The 21,401-nt window shown below is 45.5% G+C and overlaps 1 protein-coding gene and 1 non-coding gene across 17 annotated transcripts in view; one reads left to right on the forward strand and one right to left on the reverse strand.

The window, feature by feature from the left end:
* LOC118316490 overlaps nucleotides 1–7,060 on the forward strand; it is a 39,522-nt gene extending 32,462 nt beyond the window's left edge. Inside the window, exons 2-3 of the transcript XR_004795207.2 lie at nucleotides 4,880–4,983; nucleotides 6,881–7,060. This is a non-coding gene — a transcript (uncharacterized LOC118316490). The remainder of the gene's footprint in view (nucleotides 1–4,879; nucleotides 4,984–6,880) is intronic.
* The window catches only part of LOC118316480 (membrane-associated guanylate kinase, WW and PDZ domain-containing protein 1), an 83,088-nt gene that overhangs the window by 18,759 nt on the left and 42,928 nt on the right, over nucleotides 1–21,401 (reverse strand). For 4 of the 16 annotated variants that reach the window (XM_035644327.2, XM_035644324.2, XM_035644337.2 and 1 more), the window contains 12 exons: nucleotides 18,820–18,939; nucleotides 16,921–17,109; nucleotides 15,373–15,640; nucleotides 15,016–15,063; nucleotides 14,670–14,752; nucleotides 14,005–14,043; nucleotides 11,567–11,624; nucleotides 11,259–11,386; nucleotides 9,883–10,005; nucleotides 9,265–9,450; nucleotides 8,421–9,032; nucleotides 1,048–1,082 (listed from right to left, as the gene is read on the reverse strand). In XM_035644327.2, the coding sequence (XP_035500220.2) occupies nucleotides 1,048–1,082; nucleotides 8,421–9,032; nucleotides 9,265–9,450; nucleotides 9,883–10,005; nucleotides 11,259–11,386; nucleotides 11,567–11,624; nucleotides 14,005–14,043; nucleotides 14,670–14,752; nucleotides 15,016–15,063; nucleotides 15,373–15,640; nucleotides 16,921–17,109; nucleotides 18,820–18,939 (1,889 nt within the window). The remainder of the gene's footprint in view (nucleotides 1–1,047; nucleotides 1,083–8,420; nucleotides 9,033–9,264; nucleotides 9,451–9,882; nucleotides 10,006–11,258; nucleotides 11,387–11,566; nucleotides 11,625–14,004; nucleotides 14,044–14,669; nucleotides 14,753–15,015; nucleotides 15,064–15,372; nucleotides 15,641–16,920; nucleotides 17,110–18,819; nucleotides 18,940–21,401) is intronic. The other 12 variants (XM_047330745.1, XM_035644325.2, XM_035644331.2 and 9 more) reach the window with 9 other exon arrangements.

A 21,401-nucleotide genomic window follows, 5' to 3' on the forward strand; every position in this document is an offset into this window, starting at 1 on the left:
CAAACTAATCCTAATCCTTATATCCAGCCACGTGAGGGCAGGGCTGTTAATGTCGATCAAGAGACACGGGACGAGGTTTATCCACTCAGGTGGCGGGAATTGAACCCTTCACTGGCCTTTGACGAGTCTCTCTCAGGAGGGAGGCGTCCTTCTGCTTTCTGCTAGAACTCTCAGGCTCTCCAGGGGGGAAACAGGGTGAGAGTAATTTAAAGCTGCATTGGCGTCTCTTCTGAAACTGTATTGATTTTGTTTTTTATCAGGTAGAGATGAGCCGTAAAGACCAGGAGGCGTTTGCTCTTTAAACTCCTGAATGGCTGCGTTGTCCCAAGTGAGACCCCCACACTGCTCACAGATCTGTTTGTTTCTCCCCTCTTCCCCCGTCCTCTCTTTTCCGTCACAACTACGAGTCACATTGCAATCTGTTGCAATATCTCCCCCAGCTTTCCCCGTCTCCTTCTTCTTTGCTTCCAGCCCACTCTGTCATCATTTCTCCCTTCTCCCTGTCTGTTAGCGTCAGTGCGTCCTCTGTATCTGTGGGCTATCACAGTGATTCACTGCTGTTAGGCAAACAGCTCCACACTGGTCCCCCTCTCTCTCATCCTCATCCCCAATCCCTATTTTTTGCTCCCTGCCTCCCCCTCTCTCTCTGCCCCATCATCCCTCAGCTGTGGCTGTCTGCCCTCTCCAACAGCTGGTCACTGTTACGCTGTTCTGCCGAGGCTTTGCTTAATCAGTCACAGGATGGCAGCGTGGCAGGAGTGGAGGGAAAGAGCGGGGATGTAACACAGAGTGATTACAACACAGAGGCGAGAAATAGAACAGGAAAACAATGAAAGAAAGGAGCACGAAGCAAAAAGTCAACGTGACAGACTGTCGAAGAAGTAAAGAGGAATGGTGGCAGCAGGAAAAAAAAGTGGGACGATTTCTGAAGCGACAGAGCAAGAGTTTGATATCAAATCTTTTGTTCTTTAAATAGCTCTACTTTGACATGCACACACACACACACACACACACACACACAAAAGAGCTGAAGCTCATAGTACTCACCACCAGCTTTGGACTCCTCTTGGCTGGCACCACTCCTGCAAAACATCGGCAGAGAGACAGAGAGAGCATTAATGACCTGCGGCGCTCCTGCCTCGTCCCCTCTGATCAAGAAACTCCCGCCGACGATCGGATGGACCCCCGGTTCCTGCTTCACAGCAGAACGCAACTGGCCCGGCTCTCTCCTCCTCCGCGTTGCTCTCTCGCTCTGAGCAACACGCTGCACTAGGGCTGCTCGCTGATCTGAGTGATCTCCTCCCCCCTGTGCTGCTCCACTCGCCGCTCTCACCCGATCTACTGGAAGAGGAGCAACTGATCTATCTGCAGTAGTTGAGCGATGCTGCAGCAGCAGCAGCAGCAGCAGCAGCAGCCTCGGACCGCTGGTCCAAGCTACAGGTCGCCCCCCCCCCACCACCACTCTGCTCGCCAGCTGTCTCCGACAGAATCTCAGCTATTACCCACTGAGAAGAAGATCCGCCGCTTGAGGTTCATATCAAAAGAAAGCCTGAGCTTCTGCCTCACTATGCACATCTTCTGAGTAGCTACAGAGCCGTTTCCCCTCCTCGCCACTCCTCTGCTTTGCTCAAGGCTTACACAGAGGACTTCTCTCTCTTCCTTTTTTTCTTCTTCTTCTTGTGCCCTCCCCCCTCCCCCCCTCTTCTTCCATACACTTGCTCTCCCTCTATCTCTCTCTTTAATACAAGTTAACACACTGTAGAGAGTCACCGAGAAGATCAATCTCATTTGTGCTAATGAAATATTAATACTCGGAGCCAGTTATCAGGGGAGAAAATCCACACCCGTGTGGGGAATAATCCACATTACCACTTAAATGCCTTTTTTTTCCTCCACATCCACCACAACCCAGAAACCACTTCATTGTGTTGGTTTTCCCACCTCATGTACACCACCCGATTCACACGATGCTGGTTATTCACCCCACACACATTTTTCCAAGGAAATAATTTCCCCTTCCTGAAGCTCCTTCTCCTGCCATTCACCGCACCGTATGTTGAGACAAAAATAGACAAATTAATGCATGAACGACATGAGGCAGGATTGGGACAAAGTATTGCTGTTGCCAAGGCAATCAAGTAGTTCTGTAGACAGTGGCAGAAGTCGACTTTGTTAAACATGCAGAGTGAGCAGCAGCACCACACTACATTTACATTAATTCTCAACCTTTGATCCATTACGGGCTCTTTGTCCTTCATTTCTGCCATGGAGGCCGATGAAAACATTATTTCCTACCCAGCATGCACTGGGAAAAAAACCTACGGGGAGCAATAATGGAAGGTTCCAGCGACATTAACACATGCAACAACATGCAAGCATCCATCTTAGGCTCTTTCTGCTGCACTGGCAAAAAAATCATTAAATGTTAAAATTCTCTGTTGCTGCACAGCCCCTCTCTCCACACAATTCATAATTCATCCTCGCTGTCCCCCCCTCCCGCTCTCCCTCCCTCACTCACTCAGATTATGGGGTGCCAGTTACTGGAGCAAGTGGAACGTCTCGGCTGCAGACGTGCTGATGAATGTTTTTGTTTGAGTGCGCGTGTCTGATGCAGGAAGGACATATACACACATCATAAGGTCAGATGTCAATAATAACTGTTTCCTCACAATCACAACCAGCAGGTTGTGAGGCCCTGCAGCGCTGGATTACACGTTGTGGAATGCCAATAGAAACCTTTCACTGGGAAACAACCTCTGGAAATCTTCAAACTGGCAACGAGGTCAACATGATTACCATTTAACGTGCAGAAATTGAATTTAACTACGGCCATATGGTTAATAAATTGTGGAGTGTTGGACTGAAGGGGAATAAAGATTCGGTAAATTGATGTAGTTTGACCTCAACTCCACATTATTGCCCTATAGCTTGTGTCGGCTATAACAGCTGCTGATTTACATTCTGTGTGGTGTGAACACACCTTCACTCACGGCGCAGCCTTTGAATCTGATTAACTTCTGGCATTGTAACGCTGATGTGCAGGTATAACTCCTTGAGATGATCGAATCTGGCCAGATGTAACATTCATGAGCGGCAGAAGCTCGGTGCAAGAAATGTGGGAGTCGCATGTTCCTGTACACACACACGCAACTCTGCAGAAGCATCTATAAATGATATACATATGCAGGCTGTACATATGTAATATCGGCACAGGCAGGCATGCATGAAGGCAATGCTTCCATTTATACATTGAAGGTGAGTTTACGAGCACACACACACAAATACAGCACAGAAATTGCTGCGGTGTCATAATCCTGATATCCTTTCCTCCGCTGAAGCTGCTGAATGACGGTTAAGCTCTGCTCAACAGAGCGCTGCTCCATTTCAAGACGGAATTGATCGCTAAGAATGCAACACTGGTTTCAAATGCCTGATTTCATTATTTCCGAGGCAACCTTTTAACAAAAACGACTAACACTGTATACATTATTATTCAAATGAGAGGCGAAGTAAACAAATTGGCGGTGAAAGTGGATGTTGTCAGTTGTTCTGCCACCTGAACTGGCTCCAAGCATCAATTGTGGAGGAGGCAGCTTCCTCTACTTTTTCTTTTCTTTTACAGTAGACAGTCAAGCATGCATATGATAAGTATCATAATTACAAAGAAGTATGCTAATGCGGAAATTACTGAACGACACCGATAAACACACACGCACGCAGCCTCTAAGAGAACATCTTCATGTTTTAAATCAGTTTGAGCACATGCCTGCACAAGTTCCTGCTTCTGCTCAACGGTTTGTATAATTTGAGTGAACAAACAATCAGAGGTGATAAATAAGTGGGTAAGACCGATTTCTGAATTAGGCTTGTGGGGTTGCTCAGCAGTGGCTGATCCAATCACAGTGGACAACTAGTTGGACACCTGCAATTGAAATGCATCTCGAGTGATCACTTCCGGCTCTATATGCAAATTGACACGTAGCTGTATCTGTGGACGGACCAAAGACGCTGATGCATCGTTGTTTTTAGTCTGACTATGACAAACGTGTCAGTATGTGCGAGTGTGTGTGTGCATGAGAGACTGAGCCGGGCGAGCAGGTGCTGAGTGAATCAAAGCTCTTCACAGAGCTGTAGAATGAATTCAGATTTTACCCATTTGAAATTGTAAAAAGACAAAAATGGAAAATCAATATGTGGTGGCTGATTTATTTGTGGCGGTCGGCCAGACATAAATCTCTGTCTGGGAAACACAGACCTGTAAAATACTTTTGGCTCATTATTAAACTGTAGTGGGTCAGAGGGCGTCAGCTGCGTAGGGGTTTCGTCAACGTGGCCCGGGAGGAGTTTGCATTCACATCGCAAAGAGGCGTCCTCGGAAGTGATCGCATCTCAAATGTGTCATACCTGTGCTAAGGGTGACCACTTGTGAGACCGGTCTGAACAGAACCTCTCATCCTGAAGCAACAGCACTGAAAAAGCTTTTCGCGCTGAGTCTTGCAGCAAGTGATTCGGCCCAGAGTTCCAGAGTGCCATTGAAACGGTGTCCTTGGTGGGTCTGTGAAGAGCCCACACATCGGAGCGGATGATCCTTCCTCCAGGTTTTTCTTTACACTGTTCGGGGGCGTACAACATGAGTAATGTTCAGCCCAACCTGTAAATATTTGCCCTTTCTCTACTTACAAGAATGTGCCATCATGCCATCGTCCTCTCTCGTCATCTACTCTTCTTCTACCTACTAAGTGATATTGTCTTTCTCTTCCTCGTCCTCTGCTACCTGCACATCATTCATTCCTCTACTTTCATTTCCTCTGTTTTTTTTATTTCCCTCCCCTCTGTCTTTTCATTGTCTTTCTCTCTTCTCTCTCTCTCTCTCTCTCAGGGGACAGGAGCCCTGTGCACGATTGCCATGGCAACAACGATGGGGAGACAAGATGGAGGAGTCAAAGCTGGCCTGTGCCTCCTTTACAGGAGAGGAAGCTGTGTGTGAGAACACCAGATGTTATCTTGAAACTTATATTGGAAAATAACATTTCTCAGACTAGAGAGCTATAGGTAATATGCTAATACTTAAGAGTGCAGGTGCTCTGCAAACGTACCAAACGACTGAATCCTGCACATTACACTTGCCTAAAACATTTTCGGTCAACTGCAGATGAGGGCTAAGCCAAAGAAGTGTTTCACAACAAGCTTTTACAAAATACCCATTCGGCTTGAACAAACCTCTTCTCCTTCACTTCACAGTTCTTTAAGCAGCTGCTTCTGTCATTACCACCAACAGCTTATTCTACTTCTCGTTTATTTCCATCGGACAAATTACACGCTGCTGTTCCCCCTTCTTTTGGGTTTTCAATGATCCCAGGATCAAAACCAGTGAGACAATTTGTTAGGCAATCAAAATGCAGAAAATGTGTCTGAGTTCACTTCAGACCGGCTCTTCTGCCTTTTGCAGCGATCATTAAGGTAATTGCATAATGCACAATGCAAATGAAGTGATGTATATAGATTTGTCTTGAAAGTTTATCTTTGTACAATGTTCAGGTCAGACTGATGCTGCCTCCTGGACAATAAGTTAAACTGGTGTTGTTTTACAAAAGATGTTTTCCCCTCCCCTTTGTCACGAACGTATGATGATACACTTCAATCTGAATCTTAAAAATAACCCTTAAAATAAAATAAGAACTTTTTTCAACATGAACCGGCCGATCGATCAGTGTATCTAGAATCTTAACACAGAACATTTTGCATGAATGCAACTTCGGTGACACAACTCGGTCTGCTGCAGAGCGTCACGCGCAAATTTGAAAAGACCACAATCGCTGCGGGACATCATTTGCGGTGTTCTGTTTGTTTGACCTTGTGCTTCGTGCCCTCTCATGATAAGAGACTGTGCTGACTTTGAGTCACAGACTGATGAGTCACAGATGAGCAGATTAAGCCTTCTCCTCCTCCAGCAGAAGTCCACCTTGTTCCTCCTCCTCCTCCGATACTTATCTAAACCAATCCTCTCATATATGCTCCCCTCGCTGAACTTCCAGTGCTGTTGAGCAAATCTCACACTCTTTCCTCTAATCCCCCACTTTCTCAAAACATGATCCCCGGTCCTCCAATTTCTCATCCTCCACACTCTCCTCTTATCGGCCTTACCTTGCTCCTCTTTACTCCCTTAATCGCTGTTTGTGAACGACTCTGCCCTTAGCTGCTAGCGATCACTTGAAAGGTCACTGCATCATTCGGAGACAGAAAGAACTATTCTTATAAAGTACAGGCGCAACTAATTATTATGCTTATGACTTGTTCATTATTTGTGTGTATTTAGGAATAATCAATTAATTGTATAAATTGATTCAATAAAATGTCTTTTCACAATTTCCCAGGACCAAATCTGATTCCACAGATCCTCGCCCATTTTGCGTCTGCATCCTTTACACCGGCGACAAAATGTCTGGGGCGGGAATCAAACCTCAAATGAGGACTGTCACCGAATGCTGGTCTCAAATGCTTGTTCAGACTCAGAGGTTTTCATCGCTTATTCTAAGAATCTGACCATTTTTCATAATAATTACAATTTTGCTTTTTGGAATTTTTTTTATTTTTTTCTTTCTGCAAAATTCTTGTACGGCTGCTAAATATTGTATCCAAACCATGTTTAATATTTTAGAGGACTGGCTCCTTTTGTTGAATGAAAAGGTTTTGTAGAAAAACATGTTTATATATCTTTTTTAATAAAGTTGGAGGAAAAAGTAAAGCACTGTATGAGGACACACTCAGGTATCTTAACAGCACTCGTACTAAATTTGTTTCCAGGTGTACTCAGCCCCCTCTCTCTCTTCTCTCCCCCTTTCTACCCACCTCTCCTCTCCTCTCCTCTCTCCCCAAACAGACGGAGGCAGAAGGTCGACCACACTGACGTTGTTTTCAGACCTGCGCTGACGTCCAGACATTTTCCTGAACATTTCCAGAGGGGCTGAATGCGAGAACGCAGATGTTTGCTCCGGACATTTTCCAGGAATTTCCCTGCCAGCCCCCCTTGTCAGATTTCCGGAAAAAAAACCCGGCTATCGTGAAAGTGTCTGACTTGGACAATCTCCTGCTGCGTTCTTCATATGTTCATGTCTGAAAACAGCTTGAGTCTGGTTCTGTTGGAGGTTTTTCTCTGTCCACCGTCAGTTAGTGCTAACTCGCTCTGGGAGCCGATGGGTCTCTCTCTATAATACTGTAAGGTCTTGACCTGATGACCTAAAGTGCCCTGAGATAATGCACGTTGTGATTTGGCGCTGCAGAAGTCAAATTGAAGAGGTGAAGTAGTTTCGGTGCCTCGTCACCTGGCCGCTCAATAGTGACGGACTGGGTTCAGAGCTAATAGATGATCTATGCGGTTGTTCCTCATGACTTCCTCTAGTCTCCTTTCCTTTATTACACACACACGCGCACACACGCTCACACACGTCCATAATGATGCTGACATTTAACACAATACAGCCGCATTATTCCTGCAGCAGAGCACAAGGTCAACTCATTAGGGGGCATAATTGATGTGCGGTTCATATTCCAGCCTGCCGCTAAAAGAGTTCTGGGTCGGCCGCTGACATGACCATCAGTTTAACAACAACAAGGACTGGACAGAAACGAGAGACCTCGAATGTCATTCAGTGTCGGCACGGAGACGCTTCACTCGGGGAAAAAAGAATTTGTTTTGTTTTGACATTTCAATGAGAGAAACATTTATCTGTGGGTCACACCAGGCCAACAGCGCAGTGTAATAATGAGAAGGCTGAGAATCCAGGCAGAGCAGCATCCACCATTAAATACCGGCATTAATATTGTGTGACTACAATAGCACACAACAGTAGAATAAAAACCAACTTGGATATTCTAATCAGAATCAGCAAAACATCCACTCGTTTCCATAAACGCAGGCTCCAACGTCCTCTTACTTATTCATTGAAAAAAAAAATCTTGAGATAACGAATAATCACAACCCTCACAATACCTAAATCATCATGTAGGCGACATAGGAAAGTAGCAAACATGAAGACTGACGTCATCCCTGTGATCCTATTCCCTGACCTGATGTGCCCCTCCTCCTCTCCCCTCTCATTCATCCACCTCGCCTCTTTACCCGGCCTCCCACTCCTTCCCACACTCAGCGGCTCATCCTCTGGCGCGCTAACGTCCCTTTGCCTCTCCTCTTTTCATCCCATCCAGTCCGAGCATTTTCAACCTGCCACCCACCCCTTCTCTCACTTTTCTCTCCTGCTCTCTCACTGTGTCACTCTTTCTGTGCTGGCTGTTCTAGCCGAGCTGTGGCCGCTACATTCATTTGTGCACTTAATCACATCTTTTCGCGTCGCAGCTTCCGTCCTCGCACCTATTTATCCCCCCTTGCGGACAAATATCTCACGTCAAAATGCAGTACATACCTCTTTGCACCAGCATGGTGACCTCGCTGCCTCTGGGACATTTGCTCAGCAGGTCCACCACCTGGTTGTGGCTCATATTTTGGACGTTCCTCTTGTTGACCTCCATTAGAATGTCCCCCTCCTTTAGGCCACGGCAGCGCGGATAGTCCACTATCTGCTTGACCCTCTGCCCTCCTCCGGTCAGACTGTCTGCAATGGTGAAGCCAAATCCTTTGTCTCCCTTCTCCATATGGATGGTGATCAGCTCGGGCTGGGTGGCGATGGACGAGGCCAGCGTGACCACATCGCTGGAGTAACCGTGCGAACCGTTTGACGCCACCTCGGCCGAGGGGCTGTGCGACCGCAGCTCCCTCATGCAGTTATCGTGTCCGGCCTGGTTGGAAGGCGAGTCAAATGTCTCCTGTCCGTTGACGATAATAGGCTCCTTGTCCAAGATTGCGACTGAGGTCACCAGGCTGGTGTTGGGGTCGTCAGGGTCAAAGGGCAGTGGGTAGCCACGGCATAATGCCAGGTCCACCATGGAGCCGATGGGGATGGATTGGAAGATCTTCACCACCTGAGCGTGGGTGTAGCCCAGCACAATGCTGTCATTCACACTGACTATCACATCACCTGCACAAAATAAAACACTGTTAGTAATGCAGTTATTTACACAATTAACAACTATTTAAAGTTCTTAAAGTAAGTTCCATTCATGTTACACTGCTGGTGTTATTTGACGTCAGTCCACTGTTGTGCACTGGTGAAACGTCAGAGAAAAGGGATGGATGTGTGGTGAGAACACTACAGTGAATGTTGTTGAATGAAAGCAGAGCCCCCTGTGGATGGTAGTTATGTACTGCACCTGTCTCCATCTTGCCATCCACAGCCGCAGGCCCGTCCAGCACCAGACTTTTGATCTGCAGAAACTCATCTGGCTCGTCGCCTCCGACCACGGTGAAGCCGAAGCCGCGGCGACTCTTCTTCAGCTTTGTGTTGATGAAAGTTCCTTTCAGTTCTGCTGGGTTCCTTGTGAAAAACGGCTTCCCTCCTGCAAATCACCACAGAAATAACTATTAGCCATCTCAATATTCTACATTTAAGATTTCCCTGAGTTTAATTTATTTTAGATCAGGATCCGGATGCAGTTTTTAGGATTTAACAACGACAACGACAACAACAACAACAACAACAAAAGCAGCATTGGCTGTGTAACACTTGATTGATTTGTCTGGTTATACACATTCGGTCTGCATGCGTTTGTTTGTCATTTCGTCGTACAGTAATTTTTATAATCACTCAGGCTGTAAATCAGAAAATATACAGCAGTACTTCTGGCCAAACATTTTGTATGTAGACGCAGTAAACAAACGTTATTCATCTGAGCCACGTGATGTGTCTTAGCGCCACTGTTAGAAGCATGGCATAGTTAAATCAGACAGTGGTAAAGAGGTATACACAGTTCACAAACATAAACATCTACTTTTGACTCCTGCCGGGTGGGGAGGTAGAGTTGGCGGGACCTGCGGGTCCCTGTAGGTCTCCAGGTGGTTCGCAGCGTAGTTTGCCAAAGGAGCCGCTGCAGAGGAGTGCTCCTCAATCCACTCTGTACGCAAACATACACACAATAATCCACACGCTCAAAAGTGTATTTACGTGCCACACACACACGGACACATAACAGCAACTTGTAAACAAACTCAGAGCTTAAAGCACACACACTGTACATACATTCCACCTGATTCCTTTTTACGACGCCACAGTTTTAATCAGCTTCTTCTTGTTTTTGAATGTGAGATTAAGAAAAATAGAACACAGGCGTCGTAATATTGAGAATGCAACATGACAAAGGGTCATATTAATCGAGTTTGGTGCTTCTATTATTTTAGTTTGTCCTAAATAATGGGGAGATAATCATGTTGTACGGTTTGGAACCACAGTTGCCATAATTTGGGGGCTCTACAGGATATGAACAAGAGGTATAATGTGCTGAATGAGCCTTTAACAGATCCTACTTACAACTACTACTGGATTACTTAGATTCTGAAGACAACATTATTAAGTTTTGTTCAGATACAGATTGTTGTCAGACATGTTCTGGAGTTAGAAAGAGCCAGGTCTTTTTTTCCAATGATTTCTAAGTGGATTCATGGATTTATCCACAATTGACATTGGAGATATCCCCGGGGGACTTCAAGTCACACTGGATCTAAAAACATATTTCAGATTACACTGAGTTATGACACCATAACCGAACATTTTAAACGTAAATCGCATTGGTTGAACGTCAAGGGTTTTAAAGTAACTTACTGTAATTGCCTCCATCAGCCGTGTGCCACAGCCAGTGTTGCAGCTCTGACTGCTGTCCAACACTGTCAGCTGCCAAATCGCTTGGCAAATCTACAATAACTAACTTCCCAGCTGTTTCCAGAACACCAGCATGCACCTGTTCCTTTCACCTTACACATTATCTTATCCTTGTATCTCTCACTCTGCAACTCTCTCAGCCCCACAGTTAGAAAACAACAACCTCTGGATACCTCAGTAGAAATCTTTTATACACTCATGGTAAGGCAAATCAAATACAAAATGAAACATGATTTTAAACCACATAAATTAAAACCTAAACACCAAAGACGACACCGGGGCTTGGGCCAGCTTTATCATGTGAAAGCTCAGCTTGTATGAGAATTTAAATTCAACTTCAACAGCGTGGAAGTCAAGTCACGGCGGGAAATTTAAAAAAAAGAAAAGAGCCTGGCCCGATCCCCGGAGAGCACTGGACGAACTAGGAGGACATGAGACACAGACGAAGAGAAGAAAGAAAGAAATGGTGCCGTGCCAGGGCAGGAAACGAACCTCGGATATACCGCTCACCTTCAGGAGGCTGCGGCGGCTGCTGCTGCTGCTGCTGCTGCTGTTCCAGGATCTTCCGGCGCCGCGCCTCCACTACGGGGTTCTCATACTGTGTCTTCCTGTTGATATGACTGAGACACACAGAGGGAGAGACCACAGGGCAACGAGGGAGAAAGGTTCAGTCTTCGCAGCAAAAATGTAACCGAGAGGTGAAAAGACCGATGGGAAGTCTTGTAAGACGGGTCTTTAATTTGGAGAAACCCCGTTTTATTTCTTTGTACTTATGTGAATCTATAAGGGGATAAACTTACTCTACGTAATACACCCCGTACACCGGGTCGTCTATTCTCTCCCATCCTGGAGGCAGCTCTGAAATACAGAAGGCACTGAGCATTAAACACAGACAAACAACACTGACACTGAGTCAGTTGGTGTGTTAGTGTTACATGTGTTACATAGTTGTAACACTATACTTACGGTATATATAGTAAGAAAAAGGGGTGTTGTTATCTAACATTTATTATAGCAACAGACCGTTTCTTCTCAGTTTGATGCAGATATTTGGTGTGTCGTGTTGTTTGTAAGCTACTTTCAGACATGTGCCGACATTTTTTGGAATTTATCCGGAGGGGATAAACTCTATGTGAGAACGCAAATGTCGCTCCGGACATTTACCGTAACTTTTCTTGCCAGCCCGCCGGGCAAATGTTACCGTAAAATGTCAGAGTGAGGCCATTTGATAATACAGCAGGAAAAAAATCTCTGGAAAAAATTCAGTGAGCGTGTTGATGAAAAAAACACAGATTTCCACCACAGAATTATCGTCACGTCCTGCCTCCCGCCCAGCCTCAACCCAGACGCCACAGAATGTTCCCGAAATGTTCCTGCTGGCGTGAACACGTGTCTGTGTCTGACCATCTCCTGCTGCATCCATCATATGTGAACGGCAAAAACTGCAAAATGTCTGAACACAACTTTCTGGAGTTCATACCGGAAAAATGTGTTTTGCTCTTTTGGAATCTATCAACGCCATGTCAGATGTCAAAAAAAAACTAAATAAGCCTAAATAACCTGAGCCCTTTATTACTGCACAACAGTTTTATTTATTTTTTGTTTTAGGAAGCTGCAACACTGTCAAACTTTCCCCTTAGAATTTCTGTTTAATTTACATCACTAAAAGTACAGGTACATGTCAGGTAGACACAACAAAAAAATCTAGTCAACAAGTCAGACGTGTGTAGCTGTCAATAAAAGTATACATAAACTAAATTAGGACCTGAGTCACACTCCTGCTGCCTACATGACATTGATTCTGCTCATTAAGACTAAAACATCACACACAACGACAACAACAAGATACTGCACGGCTTCAAATAGGTCGACAAAAGAATGTGGGTCAACAAAAGTCTGGTGTTGAAATTCAAAAACTTAAGTGCTAACATCTGGAGCTGTCTGCATATTTTGCTACATATTACGACAGTGTTGCGCGCACACGCACGCACGCACACACACACACACACACACACACACACACACACACACACACACACACAACCTCTGGGAATAGATGGACAGATTAGGCCTATTAAACTGACACATTCCCATTAAGATGTTGGCATCTCGGATCTCCACCTCACTGCATTTGATTTCGGACAAAGACATTACCTCCTTGTGTTACTGTGGGCACCTCCCACGTCCAGTAAACACTATCATGTGAGACCGGATTTCACAATCAATGATCACAGAGTGTCTGCATCTGAGCGGCCAGCAATAACAGAGGCTCACAGCCAGACATTCTAGGCCTTGTTCAAGACTGGCCGCTCATTCCATTACGGGGTTGTTTGTTCTACCTGCACATGGGACGAGAATCGGCAGCAGAGCCCTTCGCCCGTCTGTGAAGCCACTCCAAGTAGATCTATCGGCCTAAGTCCTCCGCACAACATGTTCCAGATGTGTTTTTGTAAATCTCAGACAAATAACTCCTGCTAGTCACGCTATGACCATTGAGGAGAATCCTGTTTTTGTAACATCAGAAGGAAATAGAATTATCCCCAAAAATCCCCAAAGGCTCAACCTTTCGGTATGGATGTTAGAATTTAAGGCAGCGCTTTGATCAACAACATATAACTAAGCCACAAACACTCTGTCCCACAGTGACACACACGAGCGATTTAACTCTGCGAGGTTCCATCGCGAGCTGAAATTCTAGACGGAGACATTTGGGGAGCAGACCAAGTCATGTAATGAATCCAACTGCGAAGAGACATTATAATCACTTTTGACATGACAAAGAAACAATTTATGTTGGTCAGTTTTACCTCAGATGGTTTTAGTTACCATCTTTAAACATGAACCATTACATCCAATTAAAATCTGTCATGCTTTAAATCTGCGCAGTTGATTTGACAGTAAGGGAAACTGAGAACATCTTTCTTCTTTTTTTTCCTTTTCTTTTTTTAGGAAACTTGCATAGTTTACATCAGTGTGCTGTCTTCTCCAGTCATACTGTCCAATAAAGCACATTATAATCACCTTCTGTCACTATGCACCACTGCTTCCTGCAGCTGACACAAACATTCAGCATGTTAAACACTGTAACAACGATCCACGGGGTCAATCATGGCCAAAAATCCTTCTAACTAAATCACAAACCTTTCTACTGCGGCCCGCTGTCAGAATCAGTATGATCACAAGAACTCATATGACCATGTTTACCAGCGCAATTAAGATTTTTATACACAAATCTTACCTAAATCACTCTCGAGGTCTTCCGTATGTATCCCTTCTTCTCCAAGGTGAAAGCAAGATGAAACAAAGAAAACCAAAATGAAGAATAGAAGAGGGATGGAAAGAAGAGGAGAGGTTGATGGGGATGGAGGAATCGAGAGCAAATAAAGAATGAAGTGACAGTCCAGAGAAAGGCAGATAGGGAAACAGAAACCCCTTAGTCTCAGAACTGATATTAACATGAAACAACATCTACAAATAACCATTTTGAGCGATTCAGAGAAAGTGCAGTGTGCCACGTTAAATTTCACCACTGGATGGTGCAGTTTTGCAATCTGTGCTCTGAAATCAGAGGTTTTTAACTGTCATTTGGAAATTCTCAAAAACGTCTTAACTATGTCATTTTTTTTGTGTCGGTGGTTGTGAAAGAACAGCAGATAAATAATTTGCCTGTACAGCAAATACAGGACACATAGCAAATCAATAAATCATGCAGTCAAAACCAAAACTGATAAAACCTCTTATGAATACACTATTGACATATTACGGATTGTCACCACTCAATACACATGACGAGCCGGAGGCCTCGAGCACCACCTACTGATTCCTAACCAGAGGTGTGAATGTACACTTTTGTTGTGTAAATGATGTGCAGCAGCAGCAGCAGCAGCAGCAGCAGCAGCTTACCATCATCATCACACTCTTCCAGAGGCCTGGAGGCTTTGTCTCTACACCGAGGATCCAGCCACGACGTGGTCTTTGTGTTGTGGCTGAGAGGAAACAAATAAGACAACGGAATATTTCAACAAAGGCTGTCAAACATCCCGTGTAAAGGCAACGCATGAATGCATCAATAAGACTTAGAAAGTAAACTGCGTCAGCAAGTTTACAGAGGACAGAGGGCATCTGCTGCAAAGAGAAATGAGAATAAAAGAGCGACACAGGCAGCACATCAATAATAAAAAAACGGACTTCTCCATCTATTGTTAAACAAGAATATAGTGTAATTCAGTGATAGCAGAAATGAACATACAAGCTCTGAAAATACACAGCCATGTCCTGGTGGTGTGTCTTTGCCGTGCTGCAGAGGGGACAGAGAGGTGGAGGTAGTCAGGTGATCAGGATGTGATCTCCTTTAGAGATCGGGACATGCAGGGATTAACAGGAAAGCAGTGGCACCCAGGGGGTTGGGCAGGTTGACCTGGGGGGAGGCCTAAAAACCAAATCATGGGGGAAGACAAGCCACTGGACGAACAAAAGGGATAATAGTGCAGGTAAAATACAGAGAACTATGGTATGAGTTGTGGTGAGAAATGCTAATACAGACACCGCTACGAGTGTGCGTCCAACGGATTAAACCTGCTTAGTGTTGCAGGCCGTCGATACATACTCTATGAAGTAAAGTTCTCCGTTCTCGGTGTAAGCCATCTCCCAGTTTTCAGGCAGCGGCCCCAGCGGGTCTTCCGGAGAGACCTGCGGTTCTGCGAGCGTCTGCTGCCCGCTGTCTGCGGTGGAGGTGGCCGCATTGTTCAAACCACAGGATGGAGCATTGTCACGTGCGGGGTACGGTCGGAGGATGCCGCCGCGGCTCTCGTCCTGATCGTTAGGGTTGCCTGTGCACAACAGAGGAGAGGGGAAGAGACTACGCACTAAGGATCCTGGGCAACACAACAACAGCACGACACGGAAACAAAAACAGACGACAACAAAGACAAGAACACAGTTTATGTCTCCCGCATGCGAGAAAAGGAATGAAAGAAGCAGACATGCCACTTCGACCACACCGGACCCCCAGCACTTCCCCTTCCCCCTATCCTACATTTAATTCCCACCCATTTCTAGTGTACTGAAAGGGCCCCAGGAATATGCTAATTCTTTCAGCAACAGTGTTTCCCAAACTCTTTTTGACCCCCCACCCCATTTTACCTCTCCACACATAAGCCCCTCTCTTCTAAAGCTAGAAATCCCAACCCCCATTCCCACTCGCTCCCCGGCTCCGGCCCAGTGTCCTCCAACACTTCCGTGGGCCTTTCAGGCTCGATCAAATGCTAATTCAACACTCTGGCTGCCTGGCAGAGGGACACAGAGAGGGCATAGATTCACAGCAGAAAACACACGCACACGCACGCACGCACGCACGCACGCACGCACGCACGCACACACACACACACACACACACACACACACACACACACACACACACACACACACCACCTATCGCGCAGCACAGAATAGAGCTCGACGGAGAGAGGGGAAAGATGATAAACACAAGATTTGGCCTTAAAAAATTCACCTATTTTCATATCTCATTGATATCATGGAATTCATGTACATGCAGGTGACAATTCTGTTAAGATGTGCAGACAACATCTGGCGTGGGGAATACTACTATCGCCCCAGGCAGAAATATAGACACCTGAAAAACATTTACATATTCAAGGGGGGATTTGATGAGATAAAGTAAGAAAAGTGAAAAAGAATTAGAATAAAGATACAGGTAGGAGAGGATCTGAGGGACGTGGCGCGAAAAAAGAATGATGTATTTCGTGAGTGCAGCCTGAAGTGTCCTTCTTCCCCCACTACACCCCTCCTCACAGGCAGATGGCGGTGTTTGGAGGCTCACAGAAACAGGAATCAGCATCACAAAGACATGATGTAACCGCCAGACACCGTACAAAAGAGGAGAGTGTCATGAGCATACACACATCGTCTCTCTCCTTCTGTATTGCTGACCGTGGACACACACACACACACACACACACACACACACACACACGCGTGCATACAGACCCACTTCTGGACAAGCATCCAGGCGAGAACTAACGGGGCACAGATGGAGAATACTAGGCATGCAGAGGCAGAGAGAGCTGCAGATACAGAAACTTCAGCAAACAGTAAGGGAGAGAGAGAGGCCGGAGAGGCGCCACGACGCCCTCACCTGTAAAACTGTTGTTCATTTCCGTGGCCTGGTCGTCATCGTCGTCGTCAGCAGGCACTACTCGGGCGTTTTGCATGTCATTGTAGGACTTGGTGCGCTTTGGGGTGGACTGCTGGGAGCCGGCATCACTGAGAATCACTGTCCCAATGATGGGCTGCCTTGGTGGCTTGGGGGTCCCATAATAGTTACCTAGGCAACAAGAAGGACATTAGCATGCTTGAGAGAGAGAGAGACACACACACAGAAGGAGGGAGAAGGAGAAACCGAGACAGACAGAGGAAGCTGGGGATAGAAACAGGCAGAGAGAGGGACCGAGGGATAGAAGACAGAGGATCTATGAAGACTCACTCCTAATCTTCCCTCGCCGAGAGGAAAAGACGTGAAGCTGGATCACAGTGTGACTACAAATCATAGGAGTAAGCGGCTGGCGGGAAAGCAAAAATGGTTCTAGTTTGTGATTGAGGCCGAGGCAGAACTGCATTGTCTGGACTCTGAGAGCAAAAACAATGGACCAGCTCAAAACACCCAGTTTGTTTTAGCAGCATTTTCTCACTGAAACGCTTCTTTGTTTGTCGGTGGTGCAAACAAAGATTTTTTTTCATTCTTATTATTAGGTTTCTTTTTCCTCCTGGTATCGTTCCGATCATGTGTTAGTGTATTCTTTGTAGACATGATGGTGGTGGCCGAGCGATCCGTGCACTGGCAATGTTAAAGGAATGGTTAGAAATTCCATGAGTTAATTATTCATATATATTCTTATTTATTTATCATTATGTTGTTTTTTTGGTCCAGGAGCAGTAACTTCCGCCGCTGGTTGTCTGGCTAAAATAAGATGAGAACACCAACATCAATCTTATGTACAATAAAAATGAAGCTACCTTTGCTGTAGCTTCATACTACGCTGACTGGTACCTGGTAACAGTTAGCCTTGATGTAGCATCTTACTTAGTGAGCTTTAGTAGGCAGACGTTATTTGAAGAAAGAGTCAGACTATCTCTGTTCCCAGACCTAATGCTAAGCTAAGCTAAGTGGCCAAACCTTCATATGTACTTTGCAGACATGCATGAATCTACCCTCATTTCCTGTCAACTCTCCACTGGTTACTATCAAATAACGAAAAAGGCAACATTTCCCCACAAATACGTGAATACAAAGTTGGATATAATCAAACATGTTTCTATATTCACTACAATCCACTGAATAAATAATTTGGGCTTCCTGCGGTTGTTTGGATGGCCACCGACTCCTGTGGACAGGTATTTGACATTGTCTGCGTGAAAGTGCCAATGGTGCCAACACACAGCCGAACTGGTGCCAAGCAGATTAGTGTCGCGACATTCACTACCGGCCCCATGCACGCAATCACACCCACGCACACACACACACGCAATCACACACACACACACACACACACACACACACGCGCGCGCGTAATCACACACACACACACACACGCGCGCGCGTAATCACACACACACACACACACACACACACACACACACACACACACACACACACACACACACACACACACACACACACACACACACACACACACACACACACACACACACACACACACACAATGCAAGAGCACACATAAGCACATGCTCACACACACTGGATCGTGTCAGTTTGAGACTTAGCACAATGCACAACATTGTCCTTATCAGAGTGAGAGGGGCAAATGTGGAGTGACCTGCTGTCTCCTGGATGCATCTCCCCCATCATGCACAGTCTAATCGGAATCAACCGAGTGCTCACTCCTACAGCCTGTCTGCGTGTAAGGGGAAAAAATGAATGTCGATTGCTGCTACGCTCATTGTGTCTGTGGTGAACCAGAACACCTGCGCTATCACGAGCGTCAGTTATGGTCATTGTCATCACCGTCATCCTCACCTTCATACGTTCCTATTTCTAGTAGTGTGCCACTCTCCTCAAGTTCTAGGAAGTCCTCCACCGACAGGAAGTTGTAATCCACCCCTGGGACCTCTCCGTCTCGAGGGGAGCGGGTTGTACCTAAGGGAAAACCAAGAAAAAGATAAATACGTTAATTTTAGGCAGCTGCTGAAAACCTTTTATATCCAAGCCACGTGTGCACAGTTGACTGAAGGAACAAATCTGTGGCACAACAACAGGTTCAATATTCTCGATCCTCTCACAACTTCCACACTCAAAGCCGGTCGTTGGAGTTAAAAATGCAGCAAACATCCATTCAGCTCTTTGGAGACGATGAGCAGTCACAGGGAATTGGCTCCTAAAGCAGGAAATGAGAGAGTCATGAAAATCAAGAGGGCGCGATTGTAATTCAGCGCGGTGATGGGAATTACAGCGACCAGTGAGTGGCTGCAAATATCGTTTCAGGAAATTAAATTGGGGCTCACATCTTGAGCCTCGTCTCTGCCTCATGGGAAACCGCTGCCTGCTAAGACAGAAGATAAAGGTCACCTTTAGCGGTGCACTCGTCCTGATACGGTTATCGAGAAATCCACTTCTTCATGGTGCGTCTGGAACTGTAAAATTGCGACATGACAATCATAATACTTTTATAGTCATATTAGTTAAGCTGGTGTTGATTGTTGGAGCTGCATTGTTCCTGTTACGACTGCAGTGTTTTACAGCTGCACTTACTGCCTTCTTGGGTGTTGTTAGTTTTCACTGTTGTACAATAAAAGCTTTCCAGTCTGAGGCAATAAAACCCAGGACCGACACCTTCATGTTGTGAAACCAGAGAAGACACTGAAACTCAGTATATTTGACATAACTCTGCAAGAATTGCATATTAGAGGTGTGACTAGACTCTGAATCAACTCTTTGGTTTCCTATTCTCTTTTAAAAAAGGTAAACCATCCTCAACATTTTCCTTCCTGGTTTAACTGCACTGAGCCCGATCCCCCTTTGGAGTTAATGATTAGTGGCTGTCTGCATTTTACTTTGTAGTGAGAACAATTGTGGGAGGAAGATGACCCCAAACAATGGAGACAGGAGCTATTGTCTCTCGGTCCTTACAAAGGGGAGATGACATGACAGAACAGATGGTTGATGGACGTTGACGGAAGCCATCTTTGATCAGGACAGGAGTGTTCACATGTGTATATATACACACACATATATGAATATAATGTACTCTCAGTGATGATACACAGAAATAACTTTCTGATGGAGGAAAACAACAACTAGTAAGACTAAAGCTGCTCATGTCCTCCATCAAACCTGCTCGAAAAATGGCTGAACAGCTTCAGAACTGCGTTTCCTGGCAGTAAAGCGAGTCCCTACCTGACTTGATTATAGAGTTTGGATCCAGTCTGACGGTGTGGACCCATGAAGTCCTCTGCCATCAGATAATGTTATTACAAGGCATTATGATGGGGAAATGAATGTGTGGACAAAATGTCATGGCACTTCGTCCCATGGTTGTAAATATATTTAACTCAAAACCATAAATGTCAACCTCACGGTGGTGCAAGAGGAAAGGTCAGGGGGTCATCAAAGTCAGTACAACTCATCCTGTGGGCACAGACATAAAGATGGAAGACATGACAGCTCCAAAAAGTGAGGCCAAATAATCTGGATCGCCCCCTGGTGGCTGGCTGAATTAAAGGTGATTAACTCTGTGTTACCTAAATGGGACATGGACCAAAATAAAAAGTATGCGTTGAATACATTTTCGCCAAAGATGGTTCCTGTCACTTCACTATCACACTGATGTATGTCCACATGCTCATTTGAGAAGTCACGGTTGACAGCTGAGACTGACTCGCGGTTGGTCGAGCATGTGTCGGCACACCACGATCACTTCTGTGTTGCCTCTGGCCCCAAATGACGTCAAAAGCGCAAAATTGCAGCCCCCATATCCAGAATATTTTAGCTGCATTTTTGTACAGTTGGAGGAAGGAGGAGAAAGGTCGTCCATCTTTATTTACAGTCTATGTGTGGGCACCACGGATGTGGTATACAGAACAACATCTCAACCAATTCAATAGTTTTTGAGATATCTATGTCTGCGTCAAAGTGGTGGACCGACCAACTGACCGACGTTGCCATCCATTGATCCCCTGAGACCAGCATGGAACTACAAAACTGGTGAATAAAGAATGTATTGCTTTTGGATGCGGAGATTACAGGTTATCACTCTTCAAACACGTAAACATCTTCCCTGTGTTCTGTTCTAGACCAGTGAGAAAGCTCATGTTTGACACAAGATTCTTTCTTGTTCAAGCGTTTACCTGCGAATCTCTTACATGCACGCTCACACTCCATCCCCCAGGGTGCAGCCCACAAACACCTGATTATAAGCTGAGTCTTCACTGTGCACTGCTCTATCCCACACCTCCGCTGTACCGCAACACTGACTCTCTTCATCGCTTCTCTTCCTGCCATTTCAAAAATGATACTCAAGATAAATTGATAAAGAGGAGGCAAATTAATTGACAAGATGTAGTGCTCAGACCGTGAGAAACAAACAAAGTCGCTCGCATGAA

This window comes from Scophthalmus maximus, chromosome 3, assembly GCF_022379125.1.
Source record: "Scophthalmus maximus strain ysfricsl-2021 chromosome 3, ASM2237912v1, whole genome shotgun sequence".
Taxonomy (NCBI): domain Eukaryota; kingdom Metazoa; phylum Chordata; class Actinopteri; order Pleuronectiformes; family Scophthalmidae; genus Scophthalmus; species Scophthalmus maximus.